At 61.1% G+C, this 16,129-nt stretch overlaps 1 protein-coding gene across 1 annotated transcript; it reads left to right on the top strand.

Annotated features, from left to right (window-relative positions):
- Positions 1-58: 58 nt before the first annotated feature.
- On the top strand, positions 59-15,497 carry TIMM44 (translocase of inner mitochondrial membrane 44). The gene is made up of 13 exons (XM_046638424.1): positions 59-179; positions 1,901-2,002; positions 5,108-5,278; positions 6,321-6,401; positions 7,125-7,274; positions 8,509-8,648; positions 8,910-8,995; positions 9,645-9,737; positions 9,849-9,973; positions 11,378-11,428; positions 13,773-13,862; positions 14,492-14,602; positions 14,961-15,497. The coding sequence occupies exons 1-13, from the start codon at positions 132-134 to the stop codon at positions 15,078-15,080; spliced, it is 1,368 nt and encodes a 455-aa protein (XP_046494380.1). The 5' UTR covers positions 59-131; the 3' UTR covers positions 15,081-15,497.
- Positions 15,498-16,129: the final 632 nt, after the last annotated feature.

The following is a 16,129-nucleotide window of genomic DNA, read 5'->3' on the forward strand; positions in this document are numbered from 1 at the left end:
CAGAGGCCTTTCCATCCACGATGCCCCGCCCCCCCGGGGCCGGCTTTTCCCAGACCCACGCCGCTCCAGGCAGAGGCGGTGGATGACGCCATCGGGGCGCGCCGCGAGAAGGTCACAGGGGCTCTTCCAACATGGCGGCAGCGGCGGCGCTGCGGGGAGGCTGGTGCCGCTGCCCGCGGGTGAGCGGACGTGCGGGGCCGCACGGGGCGGGCCTCGAGGGCTCTGGGCTCTCGACCTCCAGGGTCTTCCTCTCCTCAGGCGCTTGGCCCTCGCGGCCCTTCCCTAGGCTCGGCGAGACGCTTGGGGTTGGCTCGTTGAGTCAGCCGAGGCCTGGGCGGGGGGCCCGGAGCGAGGCCTGAGGGCGGGGGCCGAGCTGGCCCGGCCGGGGGCGGCAATGCGCGGAACCGGGCGGAGAGCGGATCGCCCCTCCCCTCCTGATCAGACTCCACGTGCACCGGGGAGTGCATGGTGGCCTCGGCGCCCAGTGCAGAAAAAGTAGGGAAGAGAAGGCAAAAATCCGTGACAGTCACGGCTCACATTTGTGTGCCAGGTCCTGTGCCGAGGGCATCTCCTGCATCGCCTCTCCTAATCCTCCGCGTGAGAATGCCGGAGGTAGTTCTCACCCCGGCTCAGAGCTTGGGCTCCTAGGGGCGGCGGGAGTCAAGGCGTGTGAAGCGCGCTGAGAAAATAGGTCTGTTGCTGCTGCTTGTCGCTGTCTCCCAGGTTAGGAAACTGGAGACTCAGGTTAAGCAGCCTGCCCACAGTTTCAGAGCTAGTGGCGGCTTTGGACCAGGTCAGCCTGGTCCAAAGATCTCATAGGATTCGGAGTGTCCGGAGAATGGTGTCTTTGACTCACCACTGATTTTTCTTGGCCCCTTTGAGTCAAGTTTTAGAGGTTGAACTGACACGTGTTTACATTTGGGTGCAAGACCAGGGGGAGCCAGCTTCAAGTTTGGTCCTGCTGTGGGATTTCTCAACCCAGTCAGACAGCCATCCACCTCTAGTTAAGATGCTGAAGCCAGTGGCTCCAGGATCAATGGCTGAAGGCAGATAGAGAAGTAAAGTCAGTTATTTAAACTCCAGAGAGTTACTCTCAAGTACCTGTAGGAGGTGGTGGCATCTGTATAAGTCTGGGATGTTGCTTAGGGGTCCTGGAGACAGGAGGCATGGGACAGGGACAGGAAGGGCCCAGGGAATGTGGAAATGGAGGAGTGGTTCTGTCGGGTCGTTGACATCAGTACACCTGGCTCCGTGCTGGGTACTAGGGTGCAGCATCAAATAGGACCCACACAGGCCCTTCCTCCTGGAGCTTAAGTTCATCATTTGGTAGAAGAAATGCCTTTCACTTCAGGTTAGCTGGCTCTTTGCCCAAGCGACTCCCCTAAGTTGTCCTGTTTGCAGCCCAACCCTGGACCACGACATTGTAGGTTCATTCCAGGGTTGCTCCTGGGGCAATAAGTCATTAGTGTTTACCTCTGAAAGCTCAAGTGTCTTGTCTTCCAAGGCCGGCAGAAGTAGGGTGGGCTGGTGAGAGAAGACCGCTTGTCACCAGCATCAAAGCTCAGCATGCCCGTTTTCAGACTGAGGGATTAAATCGGACTGGCACATTCAGGCTTCTTCCCCTTTAGGTTGGCATTTCTTGGGACCCATCAGGTTTCCCCTCCGGTTCAGAGGTGGGAAGGGAGATAACCCTGGAGGTGCAGATCTAGTGTTTTCTCCTTCCAGCAGATTCCACTGGCTTCTCAGAAGATGGGAGGATCCCGGGGCACCCACCATGTGGCAGACATGCAGTAAAAATCAGTGGACGCTTCTCAGGCGACCGGTGCTTTCTTAGTGTGGCCAGCTTCCTTCCTTGTCGCCCACTTTTCTGAATGGAGCTTTCTCTTTTCTCCCCACTTAGAGATGCCTCGGCAGTGGAGTCCAGTTTCTGTCCAGCCACAACCTAGTGCCACTACCCCAGGGTACCTATCAGGTACGCCGGCCGGGTGGACAGCTGCCTCTGGTGAGTGGCTGGGGACAAGAGCAAGCAGACCGTAGGGGGAGGTCTGAAAACTCTGACCTGGTTGACAGGACAGAGGGCTGCGGGATGTTGCCCACACTGCCAGTGGCATCTGATTGGCAGATGCTCCACATCCAAAGCCTTTGGATTTACAGAGCCCGGCATGCCTGGTCCTCTTGGTATCCTGGGAAGTTCCCAACGTCGTTAGGGCTGGGGCTCCTGCCTCACAAAGTCGCACGTTGTGTCAGCTCTGATGGCTAGAAAAGGCATCCCCCATACTGGGCTGAAATCCACCCACTGTGGCTTCTGCCCGGGAGTCCTTCACCAGGCAAGGCTGTTCCTTTTCTGGGTGACAGTCCTCTAGGCATTTGAGCAGTCGCCCATCAGCTCCTGGGGCTCAGTTTCCCCCGGCTGCATCGCCCCCATCCTTGATGTTGTTCCTCACTGGTGGCATTTTCTAAAGCTTTTGCCTTCCCGGTCACTCCTCCTTATGTTTCTGTGGGTGCCTCCCCACCATGAGGAGGGAAACTCACAACCTGACGCTCTCCCCCAAACCTCCACGTTCAGGGCAGCCCGCACCCGCCATTCCCTCTGTTCTCCCTCAGCCGGCTGCCTCCTTGCAGTGAGTGAGGCCCCTGCCTCACTCAGGGTTTAGCTCCTTCATCCTGTCCTGGGGCCATTGTGGGCGTGGCACAGGCCCTGGGGCCCTTTCCCGTAGTTGTCCAGCGCCCCCTTCACCCACAGTTTGCGGGCCCGGAGTGAGTGGCAGGGCTGCTGCTAGGTGCTGCTGTCCCCAGCAGTCTTGGAACTTGGACTTCCCCTGGAGAAAGGCTGGCCGGGGCGCAGCTAGATGAGACGGCAGCCTGCCCATGCCAGGCCCGGCCACCCCACCTGTGGAGTGGCACCCAGGTTTGATACCGCTTTCCCTGTGTGATGGGGGCCAGGGAGGCAGTCTCCCCAAAGCTGGTAGAGTGAGCCCCCAGCCGCTGTAGCATACCCAGCACACCCAGGGAAAGGGTGGGAGCAGCTGAGCACATACAGCCACCTGTGACCTGAATTCTCACAATCATTCTTTATGCTTTCCCTTTTCTGGGGCTGCTCTTAGTTACACAGGTGGCAGAGCTGGTGTCTCACCCGGCTCTGTCTGACCCTGGAGCCCGTGTCTTGGGCAGTGTCCAACCCTGGCTCTTGTGCCCTGAGCGGAGTCTCAGGCTCTCTTCTGGCCTCCCTAGGTCTGGCCTCCCGGTGTGTTGGGTTTTCCTATGAAGGGACACCCTGAGCTTTGGATCTCAGTGACTGGGACCCTGTGGGCCGAGAGAGAGGTCTGTGCCAGTCCCCAGGCCCTTGGATGACATTAAGTCCCAAATGGTGGGGCTGGCCCGGTGGTGCAGCAGTTTAGTTCGCATGTTCCGTTTCTCGGTGGCCCGGGGTTCACCGGTTCGGATCCCAGGTGTGGACATGGCCACTTGGCAAAAGCCATGCTGTGGCAGGCGTCCCACCTATAAAGTAAAGGAAGATGGGCATGGATGTTAGCTCAGGGCCAGTCTTCCTCAGCAAAAAGAGGAGGATTGGCAGTAGTTAGCTCAGGGCTAATCTTCCAAAAAAAAAAAAGTCCCAAATGAGGACTTGGGAGTGGTCCCAAAAGAAGAAGTTATCTGGCCCCAGAAGCCCTGGGTGTAGGGCCGTGTGTCACCTTTGGGATGAGGGACCACAGAGTCCTTTCAGCTCCAGCTGTGGGGCGGGGGCCCCTTTGGATGTTGACCTTTGCCTTGGGTTAACGTGAGGGTGTTTGCATCTTCACGAGAGTTCCAGGCTGTGCCTGTTTCTCGTCCAGTGTTTCCTCTGTTGGAGAAGGAGCCTGGCATTTGGTTTTGTTTGTAATAGACTTTTATTTTTTTGCGCAGTCTTAGATTTACGGAAAAATTGAGTACAAAGTACAGAGAGTCCCCATCAGCCTCCTCTCCCCCTCTCCTCCCACCTCGCACCGCCTTCCCTGTCATTATCGCCTTGCAGCAAGTGGTACCTTTGTTACAACTGAGGAGCCCGTACTGATAGATTGTTATTAACTGAAGTCCCTAGTTGACGTCAGAGTTCATTCTCTGTGTACATCCTATTCTGTGACGTGGTGTTTTTTGGGAAGATTGGCCCTGAGCTAACATCTGTTGCCCATCTTCCTCTTTTTTTTCTCCCCAAAGCCCCAGCACATAGTTGTATATCCCAGTTGTAAGTCCTTCTAGTTCTTCTATGTGGGACGCTGCCGCCGCGTGGCTTGATGCGTGGTGCATAGGTCCGTGCCCAGGATCCAAACTGGTGAACCTTGGGCCTGCGAAGCTGAGCGCACGAACTTAACCACTATGCCACAAGGCCGGCTTCTGAGGTTTTTTAAAAAAATATATCTTATTGAGGTCATACTGGTTTATAACGTGTAATTTCAGGTGCACGTTCTTGTATATCGGTTTCTGTGTAGACTGCATCTTGCACACCCCCGATAGTCTAGTTTTTATCTGTCAGCGTACGTATGTGCCCCTTTACCCCTTTCAGCCTCCCCGCCACCCCCTTCCCCTCTGGTAACCACTAATCTGTTCTTATCCATGTGTTCATTTATCTCCCACATATGAGTGAAATCACATGGTGTTTGTCTTTCACTGTCTGGCTGATTTTGCTTAACCTCGTACCCTCCGGGTCCATCCGTATTCTGTGAGTTTGGCAAACCGCCATCACAGTATCATGCGGAGTCATCCCACTGCCCTTAAAGTTCTCTGTACTCTGCCTGTTTATCCCAGACCCCAACCCCTGGCTTTTACTGTCTACGTTGTTCTGCCTTTTCTAGAATGTCATAGAGTTGGAATCATCCAGGATGTGGCCTTTTCAGACCGGCTTCTTTCACTCAGTCATACGCACTTAAGGTTCCTCCATGTCTTTTCCTGGCTTGAGAGCCCGTTTCTTTTTTGCGCTAATATTCCCTGGTCTGGATGTCCCACAGTTTATTGCCTGGCACTTTTTAAATGTGTCTTATCTCTGTTTTTAAAAAAGATGTTCATCGTTAAACCTCTATCAGCAGAAAGGAGAAAACTGAAAAATCCTCCATTTCTTTTGCATTCTTTCTAGTCCAGATCCTATTCTTCTGGAAACAGGAAAGGCTTTCTCTCCGGCTTGCTAGATAATATCAAACAAGAATTAGCCAAAAACAAAGAAATGAAAGAAAGTATAAAAAAATTCCGAGATGAGGCCAGGAAGTTGGAAGAGTCCGATGCGCTCCAGGAAGCCAGAAGGAAATATGTGAGTCCCTTTGCTCCGGGTCTCCCTCGGGGGCACACTTCTTTCCAGAGCCCCCAGACAGTGAGGGGCTCAGTGCCGGGGCACTGGGGGAGGGGAGGCTTGTGTGGAGGTGAGGTCACCGCCCTGATGATAGGGGGCGAGGGGACAGGCGTGGGTCGCCCAGCCCACCAGGGCTGCAGTGAGGCGGGGCACCGTTCTCCGCTGACCAGCAGCGCCGGCTTCTCCTGGGAGCTTGTGAGAAATGCAAGCTCTCAGAGCCCTCTGGACCTGCTGGGTCAGCGGCCGCGTTTGCACAGGTCCCTGGTGACCCCTCGAGCCCGGGGTTGGAGATGCGCTGCTCCCGAGAGCCTCTGGTCGTGGCCCTCTGAGCAAAGAGGGTGGAAAGTGGGGTCCGATGCTGGCGTAATTGTTCCTTGCCGCCGCTGTCTCTTAGTGAGCAGCTGCGAAGCGCCCGCCACCATGAGTGGGCTCGGTGTCCTTTACTCATCCGCCGTGTAAGGGCTCTGTGAGGCGGTACAGCATCCTCATCTTACCGATGGCCGGCTGAGCCTCAGGCTGTGGGCCCCTGCCCCAGGTCCCTCGGTTTTTTGTTCTCTTGGCCCCCGTATCAGGCCGTGGTCAGGTCACTCGGATGTAACTACCCATGTGGGTCCCGCCTGTGGGGGATTCAACCTGGTGAAAGATCGCCCTTGCTTTTCATTAAGTAAGAGAGGTGCGCTGAGGGCTCATGTCGGGGCAGGGTGGCCAGGGTTCAGGAGCCATTGCAGCGGCTGGGCAGGGGGCAGAGCAAGGGGATAATGCTGAGAGCAGAGCCCCCCGAGATACGTTGCCGAACAGCTGATGGGCAAGACCAGAGACAGACGTGGGGTGGGGGCTCTGTGCTCAGGAGGGTCGGAGGCCGTGAGCCGTCAGCTGCTGAGCCCCAGGCTGTGGGGCAGCAAGGGGCCCTGGGAAGGGGCTGCTGAGAAAACGCTTCTTTGGATCTTTGGTTTTATGATAATTGCTGTATTATAACCGAAAGCAACAATGTCCTGTGCTGTAGAAAACCATCGAATCCGAAACGGTGCGGACGAGCGAGGTGATCAAGAAGAAGCTCGGGGAGCTCACGGGCACTGTGAAGGAGGTAACGGTCTCTGGGCTCCTGGGCCCTGTGTCACCCGCCTGCAGGGAGAGGAGCTGGACGCAGTGGGCAGAGCTGGTGCCAGGCCAGGCATGACTTGGCAGCCGCGGACGGACAGGTGTGGGTGGCGAGCAAGGGAAGAGCGTCCTGGTCAGGAAGCTTCTGGCGTTCACATCCACGCCGCCCCTCAGGAAGGGGTTGGGCGGGCTCACAGCAGGTCACCGCTGAGTTAGAGCTGTGTGTGCTACCAGCAAGGGCAGGAGAGAAAGTGGGCATTTCTTCTCCTGCCCGGGAACGGAGGGGAGGGGACACCGCCCCGGCTGAGGGTTGGGGTAAGAGTGTGGCTCCTCGGGGCTGGGCGGCCTCTCGGGTTGTGTCTGTTTTGGTTTTGCTGTTCTGTGGGTAGAAGAGAGGGGCCCGGGCTCTGCTTGGTTCTGGGCCCCTGGAGGCCCGTGATGTTGGGTGGGCACACCCTCATCCTCCTTCTTACCTCTCGGCTCGGGGGCTCAGCACTCCTCTGTTCTGGGGAGCCAGAGGGTCCAGCACCCCAGAAATTGTATGCAGTGTTCTCCAGCAGCCGAGTCTCAGGGTCCCCGTGTCAGATGCGTTTAGAGCGCCTCTTCCTTCCTTGGGGGGCTGGCCTGGCCTTTGCACCAGGGGAGCTCCTGCGGGCCTGAGGGTGGCCGTGCTGACACCCCCCACCCCATCCCCGCCCTGTCTCAGTAGAGTCTTGACGAAGTCAGTAGAAGTGACTTTGGCCGGAAAATCAAAGAGGGTGTGGAAGAAGCTGCGAAGACCGCGAAGCAGTCGGCCAAGTCGGTGTCCAGGGGCAGCGAGAAGCTGGGCAGGACCGCCGCCTTCAAGGCCCTCTCCCAGGTGAGCGGCCGGGACTCAGGCCGCGCCGCATCCGAGAGCCGCAGTGCCCTCTCCCAGCTCAGTCACGGACAGAGCAGGCTCACCGAGGGCAGCACAGTGGGCCTGTCAGGAGGGCCCACTCGGCGCCAGGTCCTCCTCCCCTCCTGGCTGAGTGGGCTCCGGTAAGGCCCAGCCCCTAGGGAGCTACAGGTCCACACACCAGGAACCTCTGGGCCACCCTCAGCTGCTCGCTCCCTTAGCTGGTGTCCGTGACCCAGAGATCTGCTGGGCCCCGGGTGACTCGAGGTCCTGCATTCATTCAATAAATGCCTGTTGTATCTTACCGTGAGCTGGGTCCTCTGCTGGCCAAGGGGGCACAGGAGAGAAAGTCCGAGTTCCTGTTCTCCAGGGTGCCGGGGGATGGGGACAGGCAGTTCCTGAGTGACATGTGACAGAGGAACACGGGGCCAGGGAGGCTTCTCGGAGGGGACCCTCCTCTCCTGAGAGAGGCAGGAGTTGGGTGCTGTGGGTGGAGGGAGCAGGCCATGCAGAGGGGGGCGGGCACAGCCAGCTTGGGGCACCCCCTGTGGCTTGGTGTGGCCAGAGCCACTGCAGGGAGCCCAGGGAGAGCAGAGCCCATCAGGACCGGTCCTGTGGGCCCTGCCGGGGGGTTGGGTTTCCTGTGGAAGGTGACAAGGAGCCAAGGAAGTTTGTGGAGTGTGGGAGAGGCCCAGCCACCCAGCGAGGACTCCGGCAGTGCAACAAAGGAGGCCAGAGTTTGCCTTGGGTGACCCGGGCACAGCTGCCTGTTGCGGGGGGAACGGGAGGGAAATGGGTTCCCGAGGTTTGAGGAGGTGGAATCCACAGGCTCTGGGTCAGCTCAGATGAGGGGAGAGGGACAGAGGCAGTGCTTGGGATGTCCCTGGGGTTCCAGGGAGAGAGAGGAGGCAGTCTGGAGTCTGAGGGTCAGCTAGGGGCAGCCAGAGGCATGTCGACTGCTCCTGGAGGGAGGGGCGGGCGTCAGGCAGAGTTGGGGTCTCCCTGGGCCCCCGTGTCTGCTTCCCCGTGGCTTGGCTGTGTCGTTGCCCTGCGCCAGGCTGGGGGCACTCTGAGCTGAGTGTCGTCAGGCCCGAGGTTGAGGTTCAGAGCAGGCGCTCCGCGACTTTGGGCCCAACCGCACAGGCCGATGGCAGTGGTCTGGGGGTGTGGGAAGGTCCCCGAGCTCCCTCACCGCGCGGGCTGTGCTCTCCTCCAGGGCGTGGAGTCTGTGAAGAAGGAGATTGATGAGAGCGTTCTTGGGCAGACTGGGCCCTACCGGAGGCCCGAGCGGCTCAGGAAAAGGAAAGAGTTTGCAGGAGAGAAATTCAAAGAAGAGAAAGTGTTTGAGCCCAACGAGTAGGTACCAGCAGGCCACGGGCCGGGGCTGCCCGCTATGCCTCCCTCTCGGCCCCTGCGCTGTGGTCCAAGTCCAGGGCCCGCAAATGGCTCCTCCCCAAGTCACTTTCTGGAGTGTCTTTCCTGCCCCAGGTTCCCTGGCTCCCTCGAGAGGATCTGGGGGAGAGGGTGGGGTGGTGGGGAGGGGAGAGATGAGGCCGGGGTGGTCGCGGCCCCTGGGCTGGGGCAGGGTGCTGCTCACCACCAGCACGTCTTCCCCAGGGAGGCTCTGGGGGTCGTGCTGCACAAGGACTCCAAGTGGCATCAGCAGTGGAAAGACTTCAGGGACAACAACGTGGTGTTCAACCGTGAGTGGGCATGGCCCCCAGACTCGATGACCGCGGGGTGGTGACAGTGGACACTCACAGAGCACTCCCTGTGTGCTGAGCGCAAGCCAGACCCCCGTTTCACAGAGGAGGAGACCAGGGGTCAGAGAGGACCTGTCACTTCTGCAGGGTCACCCAGCGAGTGAGCAGCACAGCGGGGGCAAAACACAGGCCTCCAGGCGGCCCTGCCCACGTGGGCCGAGGGGAAGCCCCCAGAATCTCAGGCTGGTGGGCGGGGCCCTCCTGTAGGGGCTGAGTCACCATCTTTGTTATTGCTAAAGCCAGGGCCAGTGGTAGCAGTGGGGCAGCCAGGCATAGTCGCCTCCGTGTGGGTGCGGCTGTGGGTTCCACACTAGCCCAGGAACCCTGTGCTGATGGAGCCGCCGCCCACTCACAGCCCTGGAGTCCTCTGCCCTCATCTGGGCCCTGCTACACGCCCCTGTCCCTTGTCCTGTAAGGATCACCACATCCTGTGTGGTGACAGCACCAGCCCGCGGGGGCGGCCCCTCATGGTTCACACAGCCCTGATCACAATTGAGAGAGGATCTCAAGGGGCCACGAGGGGCCCTGGGAGTCATGGAGTGGGGGTGTCTTCCCAGAAGGGGCCCTGATCCCTGCCCTGTCCCCCCAGGGTTCTTTGAGATGAAGATGAGGTACGACGAAAGCGACAACGCGCTCATCCGGGCCTCCCGGGCGCTGACAGACAAGGTCACGGACTTGCTGGGTGAGTGGGCTGCCCCAGAACCATCCCGTCCCCCGGGACCGGCAGCGGGGAGGGGTCCCAGCCCTCGACCCACTCCTGGCTCCGACCCACTCCTGGCCCCGCTGCCCCCAGGGGGCCTGTTCTCGAAGACGGAGATGTCGGAGGTGCTCACGGAGATCCTGCGGGTGGACCCCGCCTTCGACAAGGACCGCTTCCTGCAGCAGTGCGAGAACGACATCATCCCCAACGTCCTGGAGGTGGGTGCCCAGCCCAGCAGGCCCCCTGCCCCTGCCTTGCCTCCCTGGGCTCCAGCCTGCCCACCCTGGCTGTGCAGGTCAAAAACCTGCAGGCTGTGGGCTGAGTGAGGGTTCCGCCAGGGCCGAGCACCTCTGGGAAGGCGTCTGGCCCTGTGGCCCCCACTGGTCCCGGTGACAGTGGCCCTGACATTTCTTGCCTCGCCCACGTGGTGTGTCTGCTCCAGGGACTGAGTTTTCTTCTCAAGGCCTGGCAGCAAGGCCCGCCTCCCCTCACGCCCACTGAGACCCGGCCTGGAGCCTCCCTCCCCTTTCCTGAAGCCCGAGCCTGTCCTGAGCAGCTGCCAGGGGCCCGGGGTCTGTGTCCCAGGTGCCAGGGCCCTTGCAGGCCTGGGAGGAGGAGGCCTGGGAGAAGCTGGTGGCTCAGGCCAGACCCTCTGGGCGGGGAGGCAGGAAAAGGGGCTTTCTTCGGAGGTCTTATCTCTATGGGAATCCCGAGGCCCATCTGGTGTCCTCGCCCCTCCTTTTGGCTCATAAATGAGGAGGGGCTGCTTGCTCAAGGTTGCCCTCACAAGTCCCCTGCTGGAGCTTGGCTGGTACTTATGTCTCTGCCCCTCTGCGGCCCCCAAGATGTGGCCAGAGCCTGGGCATCCTCCAGCCCAGTCTAGCCAGGCCTCTGGAAGGCCCTGAGGGGAACCCAGAAAGGCCCTCCGACCCCATGTGGATTCCCAGCCCCTCCTCCTGCCACCGCTTTGTGGTCCCCTCTCCCTCCTCCGATTTCCTAGGTCCCTCACGCCCCTTCGGGCAGGGCTGGGAGGAGGTAGAAATGGAGTGATTCCCAAAAGCAGCAGCCCGAGCACTGGCCGATCCTTCCGAGGGAAGGCCTCAGCCCAGCCTCCCTGCAGGTTCCCAGGGCGCCTGGCCCCTTCTTCCCCCACGCCGTCTGTGCAGGCACCCCCCTCGCACCTTGGGGGCCCCCCCCCCAGGACTCCCTCTCTGCCCCCACCCCTCCCCCCGGCTGTCCTCACTGATAGGAGGCTTCCTGTCCCGGTCTGGGCCTGGCTCTGCAGAGCTTCGTTCCCAGGGCAGGCAGAATGCAGCTCCTCGCCCCCTTGGCTCAGCTTCCCCGGCAGGGCGAGAGCCCCCCAGGCTGCCACCCTCCTGTTCCTTCTACCAGGCCCTTGGGGGCCCACCCTGGGCCTCCCGCAGTCCCCCACACAGGGGCTTTGCCCCCCCAGGGCCTGGGAAGGGAGCACCCACTGATGCAGCCTGCCCCAGGTCCCCCTCTTTCCCCAACCAGAACCCGAGGGGGCCGGGAGCCACAGAGGAAAGATTCCCGCTGGAGAACGCTTCCTGCCGGGAAAGCCCACTCATCTTAGCGCTGATTTTTTGTTTTTCTCTTTTTAGGCCATGATTTCTGGAGAGCTCGATATTCTCAAAGACTGGTGCTATGAGGCTGTGAGTACTTGCCTTTTTTCCCCTTTTTTCCCCCTCGTTTAGGCTTAAAAGGAAATCACAGTTTGGAGAAAATCCACTTGGGTGGTGGGATCCAGGAAGGGCACCCGGGGCCTGGTGTCCTGGTCGCCAGGGGGATCCTCGTGTCTGAGGCTCGGCTGGCACAGAGCCACCTCTCTTCCTTCCGCCCCCCAACATGTGGGGCACATCCCTGTCCGTGGGGCCAGGTGGCTGGTCCTTCCCAGACTGAACTCCTGGTCAGGGAGGATCCTTCCAGCTCCTTCCTGCCTCTTCCCTCTTCCCTCGGCCTGAAGCCCAGCCTGGGGCCTTCCTCCTGCCTTATAGTCGGTCATCTAGAAACCTCACATCATAAAATAAATTTGGTTTGGAAGGCTCATAGGGAGGAAAAAGGATCCTAAGAGAGGGATTGAGGAAGCTGTTTTCCGTGTGGCCCTATTCCTGCCCCTTCCGGTGGCCTTGAGTGGCAGAAAGCAAGGCTCCATTGGCCAAGGTGGCCTGGGGTGCAGGCTGGGGGCCCAGAGGTCAGGGAGCAGGTTGAAAGGGACAACGAATAATTGGGGTGCGCTCGACAACACTCCTTGAGTGTGCATGGGTCCCACGCGTGGTGACTGTGGGTGCTGGAAAGAGTGGCCCCACGAGCCTCTGTCACGTCCCTCCCTTGGGCCAGCACTGCATCATCGTGCCCTCTTGCGGGGGTCCTGAGGGTCGAGTTGGAACACAGAGGCAGTGCTCCGGGATGCACGACATGCTGGATGGCTTCATTAGCTGTTCTCAGGGCAAGATCCCAAAACACAGATGAAAACAGACATGGAGGGGCCGGCCCGGTGGCATCATGGTTTAAGTTCGTGCACTCCACTTTGGCAGCCCTGGGTTTGCAGGTTTGGATCCCGGGCGTGGACCTACACACTGCTGACCAGGCCTTGCTGTGGCGGCATCCCACACACAAAATAGAGGAAGACTGGCACAGATGTTAGCTCAGGGCCAATCTTCCTCACCAAAAAAAACCTGAAAACGAAAAACCACAGACATTAAAGGATTCCCCCCGCCCCAAGAGGAGCCATGTGTCCTGACCGGCTGTTCCCCGGGGTCAGGGCTCAGGGTCCTAGGGCCACAGTCAGCGACGGGCTGCGTGGAGGCTGGTCAGGTGTCCCCAGGAGCACACACTATCTGCCCCTCCTGGCAGCCTCCCCGTGCCCTCAGAGCTCCACGCTCTCCGACCACCTTGCCTCACCCTGCTCGCTCCCCAGCCTGTGTCTTCGTGTTTTTTTTTTTTTGCCAGCTTCCTTGTAGAGTCTTTTTCGGCTGATGCTATTCTGTACCCAGCTCACAAACAGCTTGGGAAAAGCAGAGGAGATGGCAGGTTTTCTTTTAACTACTCCCCTGCACGGTGACTAATCCAGAAGGCATTTAGGAGTGTGGTTTTTTCACTCGGGGACCATTAGGATGTGGCTGATTATCTCTGCCAGGGAGCTGGTGGTGCCCCTGGAAACGCAGCTGAGGCTGCAGCCGCTCTCACAGAGGTGTTTTTCAAATGTCATCTTTAAGCCACTGCACAAGAAATTGGATTGGCACCATTTTGATTTTTCTTGGCGGATCAGTTCTTTCCATAAAAACTCGATGCTGTCGGAATATCTTCCGTCCTGGTTGTCGAGATGCGAGGCTGCACATGGCCGGGGGGCTGTGTCCTGGGCCTGGGAGCAGACCCAGGGGGCTTCAGAGTGTCATTGGAGGCGCCGCAGGCCCCGTGGGAGGGACAGGCTGCCTGTGGCCGACAGCCGCCCACGAGGGGCTGGGCGGTGGGAAGGAGGCGGAGCAGACAGTTGGTTCCAGAGCAGCCCGTGGTTAGGACAAATCCTAGAAAAAGCGTGTGATTCCAGGGCGAGATGCCGAGCAGGGAGAGTGTGGGGACGTTTCAGGTCAGCCCGAGGCCTCGACTTACCTCAGCAGTACATTTCAGGTGGTGTTCCGGGAGGGTCCCCCACTCACCGAGGGAGACACTTGCATTTGGTCCTCTGGATACAGTGCTGTTTATAACGAGGAGAGTCTATGGTCCAGGCCAGCAGTAGGGGCACGAGCCTCCCTGCTCGGACCCGTGCTCCTGGCATCTGCCGCCCCCGGCCTGGCCTGGCTCACCCAGGTGCCAGGAGCTGGTTCTGGAAGGGGCAAGAGCTGAGAGCATGAACCAATGCCGGGAGCCTGCCCGGACGCTGCCCCGGCCCCTGGGGGTGCAGGTGGCAGCCCTTGCCTGTGCTGTGGCACCGTGGCGTGGCTCGCACTCAGCTGGCCATCCGTGCCGGCTTGTCGGCTTCCCGGCTTCTCGTTGCAGACCTACAGCCAGCTGGCCCACCCGATCCAGCAGGCCAAGGCGCTGGGCCTCCAGTTCCACTCCCGCATCCTGGACATCGACAACATTGACGTAAGTGTCCCCTCCGGGGGACGAGGTCGGCCCCGGGGTTGCGAAGGTGTGCTAATCAGAATGGCACTCAGCAGGGAGGAGTGAGCCCACTGTCCCTGGAGGAGTTCCAGCATGGCAGGCGCGTGGATTCAGTGACCTCCGGGGTTCCTTTTCAGGGAAAGGGTTCCGTGGTCCCCTGGTTGGACTATTAGGCAAGCAGTGGGCACAGGGGGTGCTGCTGCCTGGACCTCGGGGCACCCTGAGGCAGTGCCATCCCTGCTCCTTCCCTCGGCAGGGCAGGGCTCCCTCAGGGCTCCTCAGGCCCCCAAGGGTGAGCTCTGCTGTGGCGCCCTGATTTCCGCCCTGTGAGGGATGAAGATGTGCCGCACTGGCTCCGTCTCCCCGGCCTGTGTGCGGGGCCAGCTCTGTGAGGCCTTTGGGCCCCGCACAGCCCGACGGGGGAGCCGGCACAGGGTCCCAGCCCTTCAGACTCCAGATCACATTGGGGACAGTGTCGGCTCCCTTTGGGGCCTGGCCTGATGAGTTGAGTTGCCGCCGCCACTTCCTGGGAGCACCCCCGAAGGCAGGGGGCTGCAGGGAAGGGCTGGGGGCATTCTCTGAGGCCCGCCCGCCCTGTCGGCCCCCTGCAGCTGGCCATGGGCAAGATGATGGAGCAGGGCCCCGTGCTGATCATCACCTTCCAGGCCCAGCTGGTGATGGTTGTCAAGAACCCCAAAGGCGAGGTGGTGGAGGGCGACCCGGTGAGTGAGGGAGGCAGCAGGATGGGGTGGGTGCCCCGTGCAGGACCGGCTGGACGCCAGCCTCTGGCCAACCCGCACTGATGGCCCTTCAGAGCCAGGAGGTTCTGTGACGGTGTGGGGACAGCAGGGCAGTGCTGTGAGGAGGTCAAAGGGCAACCGGCCTGTCCAGTTTTACCAAGTCCTGAGTTGTAGCCTCTGCTCTGGCCCCAGACCCAGGCTGACACCCCATACCCCTCCCAGGTCCCTCCCAGCGTCCCCCTGTCCTGCCCTGGCAGCCTGGGCCCGCCCCTCTCGACAGCCCCTCGCCCGTGTGGGTGCTGCCCGCTGTGCGGCGGCCCTCACTCCCACGCCCCCGCAGGACAAGGTGCTGCGCATGCTGTACGTGTGGGCGCTCTGCCGGGACCAGGACGAGCTCAATCCCTACGCGGCCTGGCGGCTGCTGGACATCTCCGCCTCCAGTACAGAGCAGATCCTCTGACGCGCCCGCGCTCCGGGGCCGGATCAGCCCGTGGCGGACGCACAGGGGTGCCGCCGTCCACCTGCAGCCCCTGGACCTCTGAGGACCCGACTGTCGGCTCGCCCTGCTCCCTCCCGGCTGGATGGGGAGGGGGTGCTGCTGAGGGCTGCTCCCCCAGTGCCAGCTGCTGTGCTGCCCTCTGACCTGCGAGGCTGCTGGCCAGCAGGTCACCAAGGAGCACAGGCGAGACAGTGCCAAGAGGCCCGGCCCCGGACTCCCTCGGGGGCAGGGTGGTGGGCCCAGGCCCGCCTCGGTGTGGCCTGCCTGCGGCCAGTCAGCCAGGCCGTTTTAGCTCCATGTTTTCACTAGTGCCCTTACGGTCATCCTGTACCTACCCGGAGATATGGAAATAAGAATAAAATGGCAACGTGCAGGAGAGCCCTTTGGGTGGTCCCAGGTGTCTGTCACTGGCGTAGGGGGAGCTGGGGCTTGGGGGGAGGAGCCCACCGGGTGGTCATGGGGAGGCGGTCAAGGTCACCGGAGGATTGGCAGCCCTAGAGGGGAGCACCCTGCCTGCTCAGGACCCTGCCTCCACCGGGCGGGGTGGGCGGGGGGCCGGTGGCAAGAAAAGCTGGGGGGGTTACTCCCAGTAATCCAGGCTGACCTGGCTGGTGTCCCTGAGCGCCGGGGTCCCCGGACTGGGGAGCTTGGGCGCCCCTGAGTGATGCTCAGGGGCACTGGGGTCTCCCAAATGGGGAGTCTGGGTGTGGGGTCCATCGCAGAGGAGAATGGGGGTGCGGGCGCTGCAGGTGGGATGCCGAGGAAGGCTCCTGGCCGCCCGGACTCCCCGGGGCGGGGCGGGACGGGGGCTGCGGTGTCGCGGAGCCCGGGGCGGGGTCGCGGGCCGCGCGCCGCTCCCTGCGCAGCCTCCGCCCCCCGCTGCGGTCCCGCCCCCGTCGCCATGGGAACAGCCGCGGCGGCCCGGCTCGCGCGCTGCTCGCTGGCCTCGGTCTCCGCCGCTCCAGGGGCGGGTGGGGTGGGCTGAGCCCGGGCCGCCGCCGCCGCCGCCG

This window comes from Equus quagga, chromosome 14, assembly GCF_021613505.1.
Source record: "Equus quagga isolate Etosha38 chromosome 14, UCLA_HA_Equagga_1.0, whole genome shotgun sequence".
NCBI lineage: Eukaryota > Metazoa > Chordata > Mammalia > Perissodactyla > Equidae > Equus > Equus quagga.

Bases quoted from the DNA above. Each gene is read 5' to 3' on its own strand.
- TIMM44 (XM_046638424.1), top strand. From the start codon at position 132: ATGGCGGCAGCGGCGGCGCTGCGGGGAGGCTGGTGCCGCTGCCCGCGG. The intron at 5,279-6,320 runs GTGAGTCCCTTT...CCTGTGCTGTAG, and splicing joins AGGAAGCCAGAAGGAAATAT to AAAACCATCGAATCCGAAAC. The intron at 9,974-11,377 runs GTGGGTGCCCAG...TTCTCTTTTTAG, and splicing joins TCATCCCCAACGTCCTGGAG to GCCATGATTTCTGGAGAGCT.